Source organism: Gracilinanus agilis, chromosome 1 (genome assembly GCF_016433145.1).
Source record: "Gracilinanus agilis isolate LMUSP501 chromosome 1, AgileGrace, whole genome shotgun sequence".
NCBI lineage: Eukaryota > Metazoa > Chordata > Mammalia > Didelphimorphia > Didelphidae > Gracilinanus > Gracilinanus agilis.
In genome coordinates, this window is record NC_058130.1 from 784,150,428 (window position 1) to 784,170,121 (window position 19,694).

Here is a 19,694-nt window from a genome sequence, read left to right on the forward strand (position 1 = left end):
TGGCTTGGGCCTCCTTTTCCCCCTCAGTGTGCCATGCAGTGCCGTGTCTCGGTCCCCCTCGGGACCTTCCTGAATGCCCGATTCTCTAGGGGAGGGCCACCGCCCTCCCAGGGGGTAAGAAAGGAGGCGATGGAGCCCCCCCGTAGCTGAATTCTCGGTGGCTCCGCCTCCTCCCCCAGATTTCCTCTGGGCTAATTCCGCAGGGCCTCTCCCTTCCCCTCAGCCTTGTGGCTCTTCTGAGGGGAGGCCTGGAGAGTGTCCATGAGGAGGAAAGCGGGCAGCTCCCTTCCAGAGAATGCCGTTCCCCAACGGTGCCAGCGCGTGGAGCGCTTCGGAAGATTGTTGTCTTTAAAAGAAGGAATGGCGGCCGGCTGTTAAAGGAGCCTGCCTGGGATCTGGGAATGCAGTTTCTGTGGCTATATTAAAAGCAATCACGTCTTCATCCGTGTTTTCCTGGGAAGCAGATGGAATGAATGCGCTTGGCGCAGTGTTTTCCTAAATTCGTAGTATGCAGAAGTAGTTTAGGTGATTTCTTCCAACTAGATCTCTGGGCAAATCATTTCACCCGAGTCCTGGGTCCAGCTATAAAAGTCAGGCCTTGAACTAGGTCTCTGAAAGCCCCTTTAGCTCTGAATCTGGGGCTTTACTTCTTTTTACAGATGAGTAAACTGAGGCCCACTGGAGTCATATGGCTGAGTGAGTGAGGGCCAGAGTCAGAACTCCGGTGTGCTTTGGTTGTGGCTCCACCCAGGGCCCTAGTTCTAGGACTGTGCCTGGCACCAAAAGACTTGCCTGCTAAAGATCCCCCACCTGGGGTGGGTGCCCCGGGTCGGCTGGGGAGCCCCGACGTCAGGGCAGACAGGACCAAGGTAAGAGGGCAACGATTGTTCCCGCGCAGAATCTCGGCATTTGAGACCAGCCCAGGCCTAACAGAACCACCTGGCAGACAAGGGGTTGTTTAGTCTTGCTTGAAGATGCCTCGCGATTGGAGAACGTGGCCTTCGGCTTCTGGGCCACCCCGTCTTCCCAAGTTCTTGTGCATTCCTCAGAAACCTTCCCCTTATTTGTGGGTGTAGCCTCTCCCCCAGCCTCCACCCCCGAGCTTGGCACATACGTAGCTGGGCCAGGAGGCCTGGTGCCCTCGAACCCAAGTTAAGTGAGGAGCTTAGTGAAGTGTGGAGGCCCGTCCCGTCCCGGCAGCCCCCTGAGGGGTTTCTAAGGCGCTCGTGCCCTGAAGCCTGCCTCGTAACGGGGCAAAGGCAGCCGGCTGAGGCCTGACCAGCCGGGGCTTGGAGAGCGGCTTCGCAAGTCCGCGATGGAGGTTTTGAGGTTCTGTTATGGTGAGGCTGAGGGCCTCCCCCAGGCGGGGGCTCGGCAGATGGCCGCTGCGTCCCGGAGGAAGAATAAGTGTTTGTTGGGCGCACGAGTGGCCTGGCCTCCTTATAACTCGGGGCTTTGTTTTCTTTGGCAGGTGGTGACAGTTTCTCTCGTGACGTCGGTGTGGAGAGGGCCACACGCCCTTCCCAACAACAACGGCTTTTGCTTGCTTATTCCAGTGTTTCTTTTGTCAGCGAGTCCAGCAAAGTTGTCATTCTGGGCCTGCCAGCCCCGAGCTGAGCGACGGGCCTCCGGCAGAGATGGTTAAGATGACAAAGTCCAAAACTTTCCAGGCTTACCTGCCCCACTGTCACCGCACTTATAGCTGCATTCACTGCAGAGCCCATCTGGCCAACCATGACGAGCTGATCTCTAAGGCAAGTCTCTGGCGTGGGTCTAGTGGGTTACGAGAGCCTTTGGGGGCTAACGAGTGCCGTGTGCCAACACTACCAGTGACTAACCCAGGTACCCCTGGAGCCCCAGAGAAAGCACCCTGACACGCCTCGAGGCACAAGGCCTGACCCTCGGGGGCTCCTGGAAGAGGGGGAAAGGGGAGGTTCCCCCTGTTTGCCCTGGGAGGTAGGCAGCCAGAGGATGGGGTCAGAGGCGGAATTTGAACTTGAGCCTCGGCTCTAGTATATGTGGTTCGTTCCAGTGATGCCACTTCCCGTGTCCCTTACCTCCTTCTGTCTTTTCCTCTTCTGGCCCTAACCCGGATAGAATTCTTTGAGGAATTCTGGTTTCATTGCTCGGGGGCCTCCCTAGACTGCCTTTAACATTTGTGGCCCCAGACCAGCCCTCGGCCTGGCAAGGATTCCCTCCAGATTGAACCTAGCACATGTGCGGGCAGCAGACTCCCCGCCCATCTCAAGGTCTGTCCTGGGAACTTTTCCCTCACCTGCACCCACTGGGTGGCCTCCAAAGGCCCGGCCCTCCTAACGTACTTGGCATCAAGGGGAATCGGGAAGACGGCCCCAAGCGCCATTGTGTGCTGCCTCCTTTGGTCCTCGGAGCACCCCAAGCCCTCTGAAAACGTTCCCATCTCCACATTACAGAGGAGGGCGCCGCACCTCCAAGAACAGGTTAGTTAGTGAGAGGCCGAAACTGGAATTTGCACTCGGCTCTTCCACTTTCCAGCCCGTGCTCCTTCCTAGACTCTTCGTCCTTTTCTAGATTCTCCAGGCTGAGAGCATAGGAAGGCATCTGGTTTATGTCTCTTTATATAGTCTCCTGGTTTCCTCTGGTGCTATCTTCTGAAAGCTCTTTACCCTTCCTCCCTACCCTCACCTTCTGCTCAACTAGCAACTCTTGGACAGAAGAGCGGTGAGGGCTAGGCAATGGGACCACCCAGCTAGGAAGTGTCTGAGGCCAGATCAGAATCCAGGTCCTCCTGACCCCAGACCTAGCACTCCATCTCCTGTGCTACCTAGCTGCCCCAGCTCGGGATATTTCCATAGAGAATTATAAAATATTGGAGCTGGACAGGACCCAAGAGATCATCTCATTTCCCCCCTCCCCCAGTCATTTTACAGCTGAGGAAATGGGGAAGGAGCTGTCCAGGGAGAGTGAATTAGGACAGGAACGTCCAGGCTCTCCTCAGGTCCAAGGCCTGGCCTTTTCCCTGTGCCCCACGCTGGCCTCTCATCTTCACAGCAGTCACAAGAGCTGCCTTCTATAGAAGACGGGCCTGGGGTCAGAGAGGGGGGCAAAGGGCCCACTTCCTGTTCCCTTGCTTTCCTCACGCCCTGTTTGACAGAGAATGAGCGACGGGGAGCCACCCGGACCCTCTGCCCCTTCTTTCCACATGCCACAAAGTTGGGGGGAATTTTCCTGTCTCTTAACTAGGGTAAGCCAAAGCAAGGTGATGTAGCCAATAATAGGCCTCTGATGCAGATCCTAAAAATAAACCTGCAAACACTGGCTTTGCTCCTCAGGTACTTACTTAGCCATCTGTTTCCCTGCCCGCCTTCCACCGTCCAGCGCTGACCTGGTGTAGCCCGAGACACTGAGCGAACAGAGCTCACCCGAGCCTCTGACTTTCATAAAACAGGAACGTAGAGTAGGGAAAGGAAGAAGATGAGGAACAGCCAGTCCGACACGGACTCTGCAGTATTATTTTCTTTGTTCCTGTAACACTATTCTTACCTGTCCCTGTCGCCAAAGAGCCTTTTATACTTATGACTGGTTAGATAAAGAGCTCAACATTAGGCTCCAGGGCCCTGCCCGGCGAGGATAACAACAACTAGCCTTTACAGAGGGCCTTAAAAAGCAAAGCACTGTACAAATATTCTCTCATTCGACATTAACAACCTGGGAAGTAGGTCCCATTACTCTTATCCCCATTTTGCAAATGAAGAAACTGAGGCAAACAGCCTTGCCCAGGGTCATACAGCTCCTAAATGCCTGAGGCCGGCTCCAGGCCCAGTAATACGAGCTCTGACTTGCAGGTGAAGAAACAAAACCGGAATTTTCTTCAGTGGCCTGTTTGTGGACCGCCATCATCTGAAAAGTACTGTTGCTTAACAACAGCTTGTTCCTTCAAGCATCACTTTTGGTGGCTGCCTTTTTGAGGGATGTTTTCTTCCACAGTGACCTCATGCTGGGTGTCACAGGATCCTGTTGTCTTCTTGGCTCTACCAGCGACATAGGTCTGCCACTAAAGGGGAGATCATAATATGTTTACCTGGCAGAGTTGTTAGGATAAAACGAAATTACATTCGCACATAGACACAAATGCAAAACACCACAAAATGCATTCAACAAACAGAACAAGAAACTGGAGACTCGGTAAGCGGGCGGCAGCCTAAAAGCAAAGCAAACTGACCCACCTGCACTGAGGAAGCGCGAGAGGGTGGAGCGCGACTATACGGGATATTGCTTGATTTGTGGGGATAAAAAGATGCCTAAGAAGGTATCTCTGACCTGAAGGAGCCTTGAGTCAGTCAGTCTAATAGAGAAAAACTATAGAATCCTAAGTTTAGAAAAAGTTACAGGAACCCCATTTATATCCACCTGGCCTGTCTGGAGAGCATCATCCATTCTCTCCAGCTGGCCAGGTTGATTTGTAGCACAGACCTGCCTTTGGTGCAAGCTTTCTCTGCCATATCTCCACTCTCTGATTCATTCATTTTCACATGGACATGTCTCTTGCCTCATATCTTCTCCTGTCTCGACTATTAAATCTATTCCCCATGTTTTAAACAAGGCATTTTGGTTTTTATAATCTTAAATACCAACATTTCAATATACATAGAAAAACCAAAGAGGATTGTATCCAAAACTATAAACTTCTCCTACATAATAAAGTTATATTAAATCACATGTGAGAGGAACAAAATTGCCTTGCCTGGCTATGTCTAAAATGTTTCATTGATGCCTCTTTTCTGTAGTTTGCAACACTATTATTACATTCTTATCACAAACAGCACATCATTGTTACCCATCACCTCCCTGATGCAAATAGAGACCTTCCTCGCAATAGAAATTACAACACTTGAGAGTAGTCGAACAAAACAGGTCAATGCATGAACCATGGCAGGAACTGGATCTTGTTCTGAAGCTCCTCTCATGCTTCGAGGTGGACAGCCTGCTTCAGCCTCAGTCCCATCAGGTCTGGTCTTCCCTCATATTCCAGAGTTGTGGCCATGGCAGGGTCCCTTTCTGAACTGTGCTGTCTTCTTGGGTGTTGAGGCCTCCGAGTCCATGGTCCTCCCTATCATTTCTCCTCTCTTCAGGTCTAGAAAGGGTTCTTGTTCATGTCTGCAGCAGGGTAGGCAGCTAGCTTGTTCCCAATTCCCCCAGGAGTCACTGGCTCCTATGGAATGGTTTCTCGGGAATGTAGCTGGCGGATTAATGGGAGTCCTTGCCAGGACCCCAGCTCCAAGCCCAGGCTGACGGATCGCCTCTAGAGGTCGAGTCATGCCTCTTGGCAGGCTTTTATCCCTCCCGCCAGACAGCCTGTGGTTAAAGGACCAACCCCAGCCTGGCTGCTCCTTGGACCTTGGAAGGCAGGAGAGTTGCATGTACATCTTATCTGTTCTCAAGAAATGGAAGAGAGTTTGTTCAGTGGGTACCTTGGCGCTCGGGTGAGGGTAGGACCGATCCAGGGCTCGCCACAGCCATCTTGAGGCGGGGGGGATCCGTGTCGAGTTCATCTGCTGGATGGCTGAGGAATCCTGTGAGTGGGCAGCTCTGGCCTCCCAGGAGGCCCGTGCTTGCCCCTCCGTGATCATAGCTGAATATAGAATCATTCCAGGAGGCTCTTCTCCAACCCTCCTCGTATTTGACATTAGTTTGTGTTTCCACATTCAGGGAAGGCGTCTGATCCTTTGGCACTCTCTCTCCTTTGCTCATTATTTCTGCCCCTTAAGAAGTCTCTTCTTCTGCCCCGGGCAGCAGACCATACCTGGGGAACTGGTTCAACGTGCCGAGAGGGACAAAGAGAGGGAGGCCACCTGTGGCTGCTCCGGCCTCGAGGCCACAACGGGGAGCAGAGGGGGAAGCTGGGGAGAAGCAGATGTGGGTTTTATCAAAACGAGACACTCGCTAGCAAGGAGCGGTGCCTCACCAGGAGCGCTGAGCAGAGTTCGGTCAGAGCAGCCGGCCTCGGAGATTCTCTGGGTCTCGGGAGCCCGACCTTCCTTTGGACTTTGGCCGCTTCCTCACTGAGCAGTCACGGGGCACCCAGAGCCCTCTAACAGGGCCGCTGCTTTCTGTGGCTGCTGGTGGTGAGCTCCGTGGCGCAGCTCTTCCCTTCCAGGAACAAGACGGGGTTTCCTTAGCTTGTCACTGTGGAGGTTCACCCCTTTGGCCGAGTGCATGATGCCAGCTTAGTCATTTCAGCCCTGGAGTGGGCAGCACCGTATAGGCGTGGCCTTTGTTATCCAAGAATAATAGAAAAAATGAATTGGAGGAAAAGTCGCCCAAGTCCCTGGCTGTGGACGTCGTGGCCAAATGTGAACTTTAACTGTTACGGTCACACAGTGAAGTCGGTGGCGCCCTCCCCCCCCCCCCCCCGGGGGCTCAGTTTGCTTTGCTCTCTGGCTGCCGCCCGCTTTCTGGGTCTCCCGTTTCTTGTTCTGTTTTAAGATTTGGCGTCAGCGCAGCAGGAGAAGCGCTCCGGGAACCGCCGGACGGTGATTCTGTGGCGGACGTTTTTGGAGCTGGACGTAAAGAGGACTTGGGGATCTTGTGATCCCGGCTCGCCCACTCATTCCAGCCACTCCCTCGGGCAGCGGCACGTTATGGCCGGCCCCCATGAGGGGCCATCAATGTGCTGGGTCCAGGGGGTCGGCGTCTTGCCCAGGCTTACATTTGAGCTGAAGCTGCCCCCGAGGTCTCAGGCCACAGCCAGGGCATGCCAGGCTGCCACCCAAGAGCCCTGGGGCTGCCACCTTCTCTTCCACTTCCCAAGGCGTACAGTGCTCAGAACTAGGTTGCAAATGGCCTTTCCTGGCCATAACCCGGGAGTCTCCATTAAGGCCTCCCAGAGGAGGACTGAGCGGCTCTCTGGCAGGAGGTGGGGAGCACGCTTCGGCCCAGCGGCAACAGTCCTCGGGAAGCCTCAGCCCCCTCCTTTTACAGAGGGGGAAATGAAGACCTCCCAGAAAGAAGGGGGCCTTATTTGGGCCACGATTGCCTCAAGTGTGTGAAGTACATGCAGTCACAGAAGAGATACGAGATGTGCTCCACTTGGCCTAGAAGCCAGAATTGGGGGGGAGTCAGAGGGAAGTGGCTGAAAGGAAAGATGTCCCAATGATTAGAGCAGGACGGGGGGTCATTTAGGCGGGCTGGCAGGACAGACTTACAATTTGGGCTCCTCACCTCCTTGGTTTCTGAGGTCCATCCTTTAAGACTTCTGTGAGAGAGCCATTGAAGAGAAAGGATTGGGGGCAGCTGGGTGGCTCAGTGATGGGGGGTTTGGGTTCCAATATGACCTCAGATACCTCCTAGCTGTGTGACCCTGGGCAAGTCACTTAACCCCCATTGTCTAGCCCTTGCCGCTCTTGATACTAAATCAGAAGACAAAAGGGTTTTGTTTTGGTTTTGAGAAAAGAAACTGACTCCATTAGTGCCTGATGGGGGCCGTGGATCTTCCTGGGCTCCTGGAGGTGGGAGGGACCCATCGGAAGGAACTGATGCATGTGGCTTCCTGGGACAGTGCAGGCTTGGAGGGAGATGAACAGGTTATGAAATGGAAACTTGGGAAATGGCCCGAGGCTTGGATTTGGGAGCAGGACAGATACCTAGCCTAGAAGGAAAAGTGATTTTGGAGATGCGATGGCATCCACTTAAAAACAGCGAGAGACCCAGGGAGGTGCCGTGAGCAGCTTTGTCTTTGTCCTGGCCAGGGCGGGGTGGCCTGCCTTGGAGATCCCCTCTTCAGGGGAAACATTTGAGAAGGAAGAGAGAAATAACTCGCCAGGTGGGAGAAAGGCAAGGAAAATGGCAGTCTGGGAAGATTAACGAATACTTAGAAGACATGAGGCTAAGCTCAGAGAAACTAAGGCTCCAAAGAGAAGCCAATCCTTGCCCATTCTTCTGGGGTCGATGACCCGGGAGGAGGTTCATATAGACGGGCATAATCTGAAAGGGAACCGTGACATGGGCCTCCTGCAGAAGGGACTTGGAGCTGCGTCCTGAGGGGGGCAGCCAGAGCAAATGAAGCCTGAGGGAGGAGGAGAGCCGAGGAGTATCCCAGAAACTCGAAGAAGAGAGCATGGAGGAGGATCAACAGGACAAGGTGCTTCCAGCCATTCTGTGGCTCAGTTATCTTCACTCTACAGATGAGGATGAGGAAATGACACACAAAGGCTCTCCAGGGGGCAGCCGAGTCTAAATGCCATGCTCAGATGCCCACAATTTCCATTCAAAGTAAGATTAGGAGAGAAAAAAAAAAAAAGGCCAAGGAGCAAGCAGCAAGGGCCGGAGCGAGGGAATAATTGTTCAGTTGAACTGCACGAACTATCTTGTAGGCGAAAGGCAGCTTTGGATGGAAATGCAGTGCGGACGGAGTGTATTCTCAAGTAGTTTAGACATGTCTTAATCTCGGGATTCATAGAAGGGGTATAAGCCAAGTCTTACAGACATCCAGGGAGGGAGAAATAACTTGCACTCTTTAGGGGGGAGGAGGAGATTGTGTATGTCAGAGCTTCCTAGAGAGAGAAGAAGGCAGGCCCCGAGTTGGACCTGGAAGGAGAAGACTTTGGTGCAGTTAGATGTGCTCTAGTGACTCGCTCCTGGTAAAAATCAGAAATGGATCAATATTTTCTTGACCATCTTTGCTTTCAAAGGTGATTCCAGGTATACCAGCTGGTTTCACAAGCTGGAAAGCCTCCCGGGCTGGGCCTGGTGACAGGCTGCATGGCCGATCTCCAAGAATCGGCTAAAGTAGGAAGGCCTCATCTTGGCATGATTCACCACCAGCGAATGAATCGTTCTGGACACAACAATTGAGGAATACATTTTTGAAGCTATAACAAGGTTCTGGTTTGTAGCAAAGGAAAAAGGCTCCCTCTGACCCAGAGATCCTGGATGTTTGGCAGTGCAGGGCTTCCAGGACAAAGCCTGTCGAGGGCCGTGAAAGCACACGAGAAAACCATGGAAGAAGAACGAGAAGGCCAGAGCTCTGTCTTGGAAGTGCGAGGGTCGTGGGCAGTGCAGGGTGTCAAAGGATACTGGGATTTGTTCAGGAGGGTCGTGGCCATTTTTCTGAGTTCGATCCCCGGGAGCGCCGAGGGTCCCACCACAGTGGCGGCTCCCCGGACCGCTCTCGATGCTTGGAGGTGGCAGCAGATTTATTTGGAGCAGGTGGTGTCACCAGAGGGGTCTGGGGCTTGCGAAGGTGTGGCGGCGTGTGTGTGTTTGCAGGCTGAAAGCAAGGAGCCAGCAGCAGCAGCAGCAAGTTGTTCTGAGGCAGAAAGGCAAGAATTCTGGTGAGACAGAACGGGAAGCTGGTGGCTTGGAGGTGGAAGGTTCGTCCCAGAACTGGAGAGCAGGAAGAAGCCGAGCCAAGCGGCATCTCCTTCAGCTCACCGCACCCACCAAGTGGCTGGGCCTCCTCGCCTCCCAGACCCCGAGGCAGCTTGCTCTGCTTTGTCGCCCAAAATGGCCTTTTTGCAAGGCGTCTTCCCCCCACGTTTCCTGCTTTGGCCCCGGGGCTCAGACGGAACAAGCCTCCTTCTCGGTAAGATTTGTCGTCATGTCCCCCAGTTCCTTTAACCAATTCACCAAAGCCATGAACTCTTGGGGCAGCCCAGTTGCCTCCTCTGAATACTTTCCTCAGTGATTCTCTGGCACCCAGAATTTGACACAGATTTGGAGGAGATCCGGTTTGTAAAAAGCACTTATCAGAGTGCCGGGCCCACAGGAGGCACCATAGAAATGATGCTTCTCTGATGAGGGTGTGCAGTAGGGCCCTCGCATCCTGCCTGCTCCCCAGCATGTCGCCCAGAATGGCACTGGCTTTGCGGGGGACTCGGTGTGAGCTTTTAGTCCGCTCAGAATCCCTGATCTTCTTCAGAATGCCTGCTGTCTTTTCGTATCACAAGATTCAACCTGATGTTCTCTCCGAGCAAGTTTGGCTCCATTCTCTCGTCTGCTGGGTTAGCTCTCGCCCCTCTCAGCTTAGGGCCATCTGCACATTTGAAGAGGACCTTGTCCAGGTCATTGATCAAGTGTTAAATAGCCTGGCACCCAGCTCGGATCCCCGGGGCACTCCGCTGAAGACCTCCCTGCTCACTGGCATGGACCCAGGAGCAGCGGCCGGCTTTGAATCATCTCATCTGCCTCTCTTCCGCCAGAATAGGATGGCGAAGGTTTCTCGAGGCTTTGCTGCAGTCCTCCGGCGTCTAGGACTCCCTTCTGTAACGGCGCCTCCTCATTTCCCATGTTGGCCATCATGGAGCTTCCATGATGGAGAATTCACGGAGAATCACAGACTCTCGGGGGAAAGAGACGGCAAAGCCTGGACCGGACGAGGCTTCAGAGGAAAGAGAAGGGAGGCTGATCCGAGTGTAGGGAAGGTGTGGGAGGCAGCAGGGCAGGAAATGGTAGGAACTAGGACTGAGCCAGGCCAGTTAAATGCGTAGGGAGTCACCGAAGGACTTGTGAGCTGGAGGGGCACCATCCAAGGGGTGTCCAGAGAAGACCGTTGGAGCTCAGGCTCCTCCCCGGGGCACGGCTTTGTTAGCTTTCAGAGCCGCAAAACTTCACTCCAGGAACAGGCAGACAGCAGTTCTGATGTCCCCCAAACACACCGGGAGCCTCGTCAGCTGCGATGGTCCATTTCCACAGGCCGGAACTGCTTCTGTCTCCAAGAAGCTTGGTGGAAGGGGAAGGATGGCGGCCTTTGTGTTCCCCTTCAGCAGATGGGGAAAACGAGTCTCGGGGCCAGGGGAACTCCACCCGGTGATCTCCCTACAGCACTAATGAAGCCGAAACCGTTTCTCCTCTTCAAGCTCCAACTCCAGTTCCATCCTTGATCCCAACATTACTTTCTGTCCCAAACCCAGCCTTTATGCTGGAGTCTGCCTGAAGGGAGAGGGAAGCCTGACTTGGTGACGTGGCAAATGGACCACCGAGAAGCCCGGAGTGCCCGAGGGCCTGGGACCCCCGATCCGGCACACCTTTCTGGCCACAGGCGTGTTGCTCAGGCACAGACCCAGGTCAGGAGCCTGCAGAAGAGGCAGGTTTTACCTCGGATCGTGATTCTTGGGAAGCAAGAAAGCTTGCACGGCCCCAGCCTGAGCTAACCCCGAGATCCCTGCACAGCCCAAAGAAGGCGGCGGCAGCAAAGCGACCCAGACGTGTCCCCGGCGCCCAGAGCCTGGCCTGAACCTCGGGGCCAAAGCGCAAAAAGAGGGTGGAAGGAGGAGCAAAAAGGGTGACGAGACACAAAAGGAGAAGAAAAAGCTTCCCGGAGCACAGCTCGAACACACTAGAATTCCTGAAGCAAGAAAAAAGACGTTTGGGGGTTTTTAGAGCTTAAAGCGGGGCGAGGGGGATGGAGAAGAATTGAGAGCTTCGGGAGAAAAAATGTAAAAGGGAATTTTGAGGCTTAGAAAACACGAGGGAGGGAAGGTTGGGGGAGCAAAAAGACAAACGGACAGTCTTTCTAGCAGGGATGCTCGCCATTTGGAGACGAGCAGGACAGATTATGGTGCATGAATGTGGTAGAAAACTACTGCACTATGACGTGAGGGGGACGGCTTCCGAGAAGCCTGGAAGACGCGTATGGACTGGACACAGCGAACAGAACCAGGAGAACCAGTTATATCGGCATGTGGGCCAGCAGAGTTCCCGTGATGAAGCGTGCTTGTTCCGTCTCCGGTCAGAGCCCCGAGAGCGACGGCAGGAATCTCTTGACTAACACTTGGGCTGAGGGAGTAAGGAAGAAGGTGGAATTTTTGCTGCTTGGAAAAAAAATGTAACTTGAAAAGAAAGGAAGGAAAAGTCATGGTGGACTTCATGGAAGAGGAGCAATTTAAGGCGGCTTTGAACGCTAACTACGCTTTAAACAACGAGAGGAAAGGGGACGGCTTTCCAGAAAGCGAGAATCTCCGGGGCAAAGAGGGACGCCGACGGGCTGTCCAGAGGCGCCAAACCAGAAAGGAACAAGAGCCTGTTTGTAGGTGCTTCCGAAGCTCGTTCCTGCCCGTGCGGCCTCTCCGGCTCTTTGTTCTGCTGTCGGGCATCTCGGCACGCTCTCTCCTTCCCAGACATCAGCTGGGCTGCGTGCGGCTCGCTTTCTCCCCAAACGGGCACGATAAACTCGGCGTCTCGCTCTCAAAGCTGTCTGGTGGTCTGTCTGTCTGCCTCGGCACTAACTGTCTGAGCACGAGCTGAGCCGGACCCTCCGGGAGGCGGCGAGTCGTTGTTCCCTGCACGGCCCCCTCTTTGTTCTCCAAAGCAGGGCAGTTCCCCTTGGCCAGGGCCTAGCGGGACCCCCTTCGGCCTTGTTTCCCGGAGCCTCTCCAGTCCACGGAAGGCCGCGTGAGGGGGCCGTGGGCGGCGAAAGATAGCCTCAGTGTCTGAGCAGGTGGAGGGAGGAAACCAGTCCAGAGAGGGAAGGGATCTGCCCAAGGTCACACGGAAAAGTGGAGCCCGAGGGGGGCGGGGAGAGGCCTGCCGTGTGGAATGTGTCACTTCCAAAGGGCTACCTTGGTGGGTGGGCACAGCAGCAGAAGATCCGAGTGCAAATCCAGCCTTTGGCTACTAATAACTCCCTGACCTGGTTAAGTGGGTAAGTTACTTATTGCCTCAGTTTCCTTGTTTGTAAAGCGGGATAATCCAAACACGCGTCTCCCAGGGTGCTTGGGGAGCTCATCACTCACAAGCGGCAAGGCCAGAGGCAGCTTCCAAACACGGCCAAGGGCAGGCCCTGCCTCGTTCCGGGAGGAGACGGTTCTGACTCGGACTACGAGAGGTCCCGTGGGGTGGGGGGCCGAGGTGGGGACGTTGGGGCTCGCGGGGGTAGGCGGCACCCCTTCTTAGAGCGGGGCAGGGAGGCGGCCCATGGGGCGGCCCGTCGCCCTCCAGGGAGCTCCGCTGCCGCCTGACGGCCAGACCCCGGGCCGGGGCTCACCCAGAAAGGGTTTAAAAGGGCCCCGAGACACGGGCAGGAAGAGCCGGGCCAGGCTGGGCCGGCCAGTAGGCTCAGCGGAGTCTTGAACCTTCCGGCTACTCGTCTGGCTCTGCTGCCCACGCTGGAATCCTGAAATTCAGACCGAGACGCAGCGCCGACGGCCGAGCTGGGGGTGGGGGAAGGGGGGAAGGGGGGGCTCTCCAGCTGCTGCCCCCTCCCCGCCCGCCCCCCAGCTCGGCTCGCAGCCGGCCCTTCTCTAAACCATCCTATTGGCTTTTTCTTTGCAGTCCTTTCAGGGAAGCCAGGGACGGGCCTACCTCTTTAACTCTGTGTAAGTATCGGGGAGCGGGAATGCTTGGAGGGCCCCCACCCCCCTCTGTCCAGCCCTCGGCCCCGGGGCGGCCTGGCCCCTCTTCAGAGCCTGCCCAGCCGCTGGGACCTGCCAGAGCCGGGGGCGCCTTGGGGCCAGCAGCAGGCAGAGAAGCAGAGCCATGAGGTAGGTGGCAGCGGCCTGGGGGGGCGGGGGGGGCGCCCAGGACGCGAATGCAAGACTCACAGGCAAGAGCTAGGCAGACGGGCTGTAAGGGACTGGCCTAGGGTCACCCGGCACAGAAGCGTCTCTGGCTGGATTTGAACCCAGATCTTCCAGACTCCAGACCTTGCTGTCCCCTGGAACATGAGCTTGTGTTCAGCCCCGCAGAGTCATTGAATCGGACTAAGCCCGGCCTTGGTGGCTCCCCAGGGCTCTGGGTTCTAGGAACGCCACGTGGAGGCCGAGGCCACGCAGCCCCCCTGCGCCCTTGGAGCCGACGATCCCGTGGGGGGCCCCGCACGCGCCCAAACGTTTTTCTAGAGTTTCTTGGCTGTCCCGAAAGCGCCGCCCCGCAGAGCACGAGGAGCCGGGACGAAGGAGCCCTCTGCTGCGGCGATGCCCGCCGGTGACGAGAGGCCCAGGACGAGCTGCCCTCCCCTGTCGGGGGGCTTCCGCTCCCCAAAGCGTCAGCCTGCAGGGCTGAAGTTTTATGAAGCCGGGAAACGCAACCCCGAATGGTGGCCATGGGTGACGGCGCCCATTTCCCCTCCCTCAGGAGCGGTAACGGCGTCATCTCGTGTGATCCCCAAGTGAGGCCTGGGGTTCAGGGGGCCCCCTGCCTCGGGGCTCCCCCAAGGGAGAATGCCAGGCGGGGGTGCCCCCGGGACAGCCAAGCTGTTTTCTGGCCTTCTTCAGGGCACCGTTTGGGGTCTTCTTGCCACCTCCTGGAGCTGTTGGCCATTTCCTTGTACTTATTTTGAAGTTGGGGAAACAGAGGCAGGCAGGTCGCACGGCGAGTGGCGGATGCTGACTTCAGGCCCAGCGCTGGCACCACCTTCCCTGTCGAGATCAGAATTCCCACCTGATTTCATCTCCTCATTCTCATGGTGGTCTGCCTCAGTTTCCTCCTCTGTAAAGTGGAGACAAGGATAGGCTGCACCTCCCCAGGTGGTGGGATCAGATGAGATCACAGCCCCAATGTGCTTGGCGCTGCTCGGCATGTAGTCGGTGCAAAGAATCATGGCTGCCGTGCCGTGGCCTCCGGGCCCAGAATGCAGCAGGAAGTGGTGGCGGCGCTGCCAGTGTTGACCTGCTTTGGTTGGCCACCGTCGGCATTCAGTGTGTTTTGCTGGGGGACCCCCAGCTCTCCCCCATGGAGCCCCCAATGTGCCCCAAGCTCTTGAGAAGGCAGTGACGGGCCTCCTCTAAGCTGGTCCAGAGCCAAGAGGGAAGAGGAAAAGCTTCTGAGGGACAGAAGAGGCCCCCCCGAGGCCCAGCTGAGCGGGTCGGGATCTCCTGGAGAGTCCTTCAGGGGGACTGAAATGGCCTGCACAGGAGACCCGCAGCCCTTGTTCTTGGTCGCTGGGTGCCCAGAGGCCCCTTGGGAGGACACCTCGGCACCCACCTCATCCCCAGTGTAGAATTGTAGTGAGAAAAGCCCGATGCCACGGGGGGTGGGGGGTGGGGGCACACCTCCAGCCTACCCTCTGCAGAGAGCACAGGGCCTTCCCTGGCGCCATGTGCAATCCCCCTGGAGTTGTGTGGCGGATGCTCACGAGCTTGTCCCTCTTCCTGCAGGGTAAATGTGGGCTGCGGCCCAGCAGAGGAGAGAGTCCTTCTCACTGGCTTACACGCCGTAGCAGATATCTATTGTGAAAACTGTAAAACCACCCTGGGTTGGAAATATGTAAGTAACTGCCTCCCGGAGGATGCTTTTAGGAGGGGGGCTGGGGTTCCCCAGCACGCTGTTCTGAGGCGTCTTCGGACCAGAGAATGAGGAGGCAGGAAGCTGGGGCTCAGTGGGGAGAGCCAGGCCCGGAGTCGGGACATCTAGGCACACGCGTGCGCGTGTGTGTGCGTGTGTGTGGAGCTGGCACTCAAGGCCTGCGCCCTTCCCCCTTTTCATAGTGCCCGAGGACATTTTGTGCATGCCCCGCCCCAGCGCTTCCTCCCTCGGCTCTCTGGGGTAACAGGGCAGTGAGGGGGGCACCAACGCTGGCCTAGCCCCTCCCACTCTTCTTGAAACCAAAACACAGTATTGATTCTAAGACAGGTCCGGGTTGAGAGATTTTGTGCTTTAAGAACAGCTCCAGTGGCTTTTTTCCTTCTCTTTTTAGTGGCTCTATTGCTAGCGTCCATTCCCCCACCTTAAATTAAAAAAAGGAAGCATCTTTGTAACGAAGCAGTCAAGTCCTCCCAGTGGCCGCGTCTGAATTCATGTGGCCTGTTTGGGTATCTTAAGTCCGTCACCCCTGAAAGCGTGGAGGGGATTCGTTCCACCACCAATTCTCTGGATCTCAGTTCTTCAAAGCTGTCTTTACGACGTCAAAGTTCCAATATGCCCCTTTCCTCTGCCTCAGGCCGTACAAATCGTACTAATGTTCTCTGAAATCATCTCGTTTCTTGCCAATTGAAAATTTTTATTACCTTAAGAAAAATAAACTCTAGCCTTTGCTTTTTTTTTTTTTTAAATAACCCTTACCTTCCACCTTAGAATCAATAATACTAAGTATTGGTTCCAAGCAGAAAGAGAGTGATAAGGGCTGGCCAGTGATGGCAAACCTTTTAGAGCCCGAGTGCCCAAACTGCACTCTCACACTGCATGTGAGCCGCCCCCTTACCCCAGACGGAAATCAGGCTGCTGGGCAGAGGGGGCACACATGGAGGAGCCCCCTCTGGCACACGTACCATAGGTTCACCAACATGGGACTAGGCCTGTGACTTGCCCAGGGGGTCACACAGCTAGGAAGTATCTAAGGCCAAGTTTGAAACCAGGACTTCCTGGCTCTCTATCCACTGAGCTTCTTGGCCTTTGACTGTGAATCTTTATGCTTCAAGTGACTTTCTTGTAAAAATCAAAACAAAAAATATATTGTTAAATTCTGCTATGAATAACTTTGCAGTTGGAGATTAGCCAATTTTCATCTTTGTCAGTTGATAGATGGGGAAACCAAGGCCCAGAACAAGTTAGTGAAAAACTGGAATTTGAACCAGAGCTCCCCTTCTACCTCACTACATCTCTGAGCCTCAGTTCCTTCCTCTGTAAAATGTAGAGTTTAGTCTCAAGGCCTTTTTTCAGGGCTCAGTTGAGCCATGACGAGTCCTGGTGTTACTGTGCCCCTGACTTGCCAGACGAGTGAAGCATGACTGGAAATGTTGGCCACTTGTGGCCTCACTCCATCACTGTCTTCTTTTCTCCCCTACAGGAACATGCATTTGAGAGCAGTCAGAAGTATAAAGAAGGGAAGTTCATCATCGAGTTAGCCCACATGATCAAGGACAATGGATGGGAGTGATGCAGAGGGCAGGCAGCAGCCAGAGCCTGGGCCTGGGGTCTGCCAGGCAGACAAGGCCACCAAGTCTCTGGACCTCGGATGGGCTCAAGCTCACTGTGGGCCTCGGGACGGCTCTTGAGGTCCTGCTCTACCCACCCTGCGTGCCTGTACAAAGAGGGGCCAGTTGTTGTTAGCTGATGTTTTCCATTGGACTATTTTGAACTTCTCTGGTCAAATGAACTCAGTGGTGATTCCTTCTCCTAGTCACTGTCTTTTTACTGTGAGCTTGTGCTGTTCAAGTTTGTCCCTAACACACACCTGGTCCAGAGTAGCAGAAAGCGGCCAGGGCACTGGGACTACTACCCCTATGCTGGGGCGGTGCAGGGGGTCAGGATGGAGACTGGCATCTGCCACCCGGAGAGGGGCGCAGCCCTCGCATTGCTTTCTTTCAGTGGCCAGCCTTGGATGCCACTTTTCCTTTTGTCTCGTTTTTTTGTTCATTCCCCTCCCCCCACAACCCAGAGAATGTTAGTTGTCTCTTATATAGGCTGTTAACAAGCAAATGTATTTAATGGGAGTATCTGCCTCACTCTGAGAATTGTTCCAAGCAGCCTCCCACTGAACCAGAGAGGGCACCTCCGTGCCAGTAGCTGCCAGTGAAACCAGGGAGCAATGCTGATGCGTTAAGGGGAACAGCCACTTCTCGAACTTCTTCCCTTGGCTAGCTCCCCCTTGTGGCAGAGTTTAATGCACTGGAAAAAGCAAAGGGGGAAAAAACACAAAACAAAACAAAACAAAAAAACATTCTGGATTAATATTTTACTTTTGATGTACTTGAACAAAGATGATTATTTTTAAATAGGAAAGGGGCCAGACTAGATGGGAAACCCCTTATTAGTACTTGAGAATTGTTCATTTTCATTTTCTTCCAAAAAAGTTTAAATTGCAAGATAGTTTAAGAATTTTAAATAAAAAGGGTGTTTGGTTTGCTGGATAAATCATTCCCCAAGCATTTTTCTAATAAATTTAATATGAAATCCACCCCTTTTCCTCCTCCTGGTCCTCCTCCTGTTCCTTCTCCTTCTCACCCTAGTTGCTTTGAATTGGATTGATGTAAACAGGACCACAACTTCACAGTTGATTGGTGAAATTCTCCAAGGAAAGACTCCTCTCTCGGCCTCCATGTTTCTGTCCTCGGGCCGCCCACTGGGACATTGAAGCCAAAGCACCGCTGTCGGCCCCACGTCGGCAGACGTCCCAGATCGTCCTCTCGGCCGCCGCCGCTGCCCTCCCATCCCAGGGAAACCTGTGGCAGCCCTTCCCAGCCCCACGACTCACGGTGCTCTTCAGCCTCGGATCTAACTGGACGCCAGCAAAGAAGGGAGCCTCGTGTAGTCCCTCGGCGAGCTTCGGGCCGCCCGTCACAGTGCCGGGAGGGGGCAGGGGAGGGCGCCTCGAATTCCACTCGGTTCCTAGAAGAACTCGTCGGGAGGAGTCGGGGCAAAGAATTCCCAGCTGTGAGTAAGTGCCGGCAAGACGTGTTCCCAGGCTGTCCTCTCCCGTTTCACCAATCCGTGCCAAGCCCGACCTCCCGAGGTCGTCAGATAGGCCAACCCTTTGGGCCCGGCCCAGATGCCTTGGAGAGGTTCCGACGGCCTGCGACGCTCTCGGTGCATCGGGCCCAGGGCGGCCGCCTCTGGCAGTAAATGCACTTCAGAACACACGAAGCCCTTCTGGGCTTTATCACCCGGACTCGACCCGCGCAGCTGCCTCAAGAACCTCCTACAAGCCGAGAAATCCACTGGCCGCAGCGGGGAGATGTGACGCTCGCGGAGCCACGTTTCCTCCCGTGGAGGCTCGGCGACGGCCCCGGAGAAGACCCCGTCCCGGAGAGGCAGCCCAGCAAGGCAGACACACAGGGGCTTCGAGCAGAGAGCGGCCAGGCCGGTCCTGAGCCGCCTTTCCAAAATAACCGATTTTAACTTTACTTGAAGAGTTTTACTATGTGTTGTTGTTCTAACCCATTTTTGTACATATATTAAGATTGTATTTAAAGTTTTTATATATGTTCTGGGTGAGTTACTTCCCCTCCCACATGAGCACTTTTGTGACTTGTATCGTCCGTCTTCTCTGTGACACGCACACACGCACACACTCTTCACTCCGGGGCACAACCGCGACGTTGAGAATCGAGACGCGGCGTTTGCCCTTTGCAAGGCTCTGGCTGTCTCCTTGGACCCAGCGGAGCCGGGCTGGGAGAGGTGCCTAACCCGGAGCCACGGCCAAGGAAGGGCCTCTCGATCAGGCCTTCGAGAGCGGCGCCGTCGTGGCGTGTCCGCGGAGGACGCCGGGCGCCATCTCCTGGCTTCCGAACGAGGCCGTTTGCGCTCTTAGACGGTATTCTAGTAGCCAGAAAAAGGAAGTTCTTCCTTTCACCTCAGACTATCGGAACCAATCGGAAGTGGAACTCGGGCCCGGTTTGGTGCAACGTCCCAGCGTGGTGCCCTGGTCGCCCGTCTGTCTGTCCCGCTGGCCGGCATCGCCAGGGCTGCAGGGAAGAAGCAGCCGGACGCCGCGTCGGCGGTCACAGGCCGCCATTTCTTTCCAGAAGCTTCCCAGAGGCTCCGAGGCCTCGAGGCTCGCATTTCTTCACTGCTGTAACTTTGGGTTGTCACGTTATGGAACTGTTTTTGTGTTGTTTTTAAAGAAAAGCTTTCTCTGATTCTCCCGCTCCAGCCAGCTGTACAGTTTGGGGGTTCCGAGCACCCTTTGTTTGGGGTTACGCCTGAGCGGATCTATTGCAGGTAGCAAAATAAACCTTTTGGAAACCACACGTGGAGTCCTTGGTTTGGGTCTGTACCGTTCTGGGCCACTCTGCTGCCGTAGGTGGGCTCGTCTAAACCAAGCTTGCCCCCCGCTCCCCCAC

General features: G+C 55.1%; 1 protein-coding gene across 1 annotated transcript; it reads left to right on the forward strand.

The window, feature by feature from the left end:
* Nucleotides 1–1,571: 1,571 nt before the first annotated feature.
* Nucleotides 1,572–19,601, forward strand: YPEL1 (yippee like 1). The gene is made up of 4 exons (XM_044674735.1): nt 1,572–1,754; nt 13,249–13,292; nt 15,072–15,180; nt 16,700–19,601. The coding sequence occupies exons 1-4, from the start codon at nt 1,638–1,640 to the stop codon at nt 16,787–16,789; spliced, it is 360 nt and encodes a 119-aa protein (XP_044530670.1). The 5' UTR covers nt 1,572–1,637; the 3' UTR covers nt 16,790–19,601.
* The last annotated feature ends 93 nt before the right edge of the window (nt 19,602–19,694 follow it).

Bases quoted from the DNA above. Each gene is read 5' to 3' on its own strand.
- YPEL1 (XM_044674735.1), top strand. From the start codon at position 1,638: ATGGTTAAGATGACAAAGTCCAAAACTTTCCAGGCTTACCTGCCCCAC. The intron at 1,755-13,248 runs GCAAGTCTCTGG...TTTTCTTTGCAG, and splicing joins ATGACGAGCTGATCTCTAAG to TCCTTTCAGGGAAGCCAGGG. The intron at 15,181-16,699 runs GTAAGTAACTGC...TCTCCCCTACAG, and splicing joins CCACCCTGGGTTGGAAATAT to GAACATGCATTTGAGAGCAG.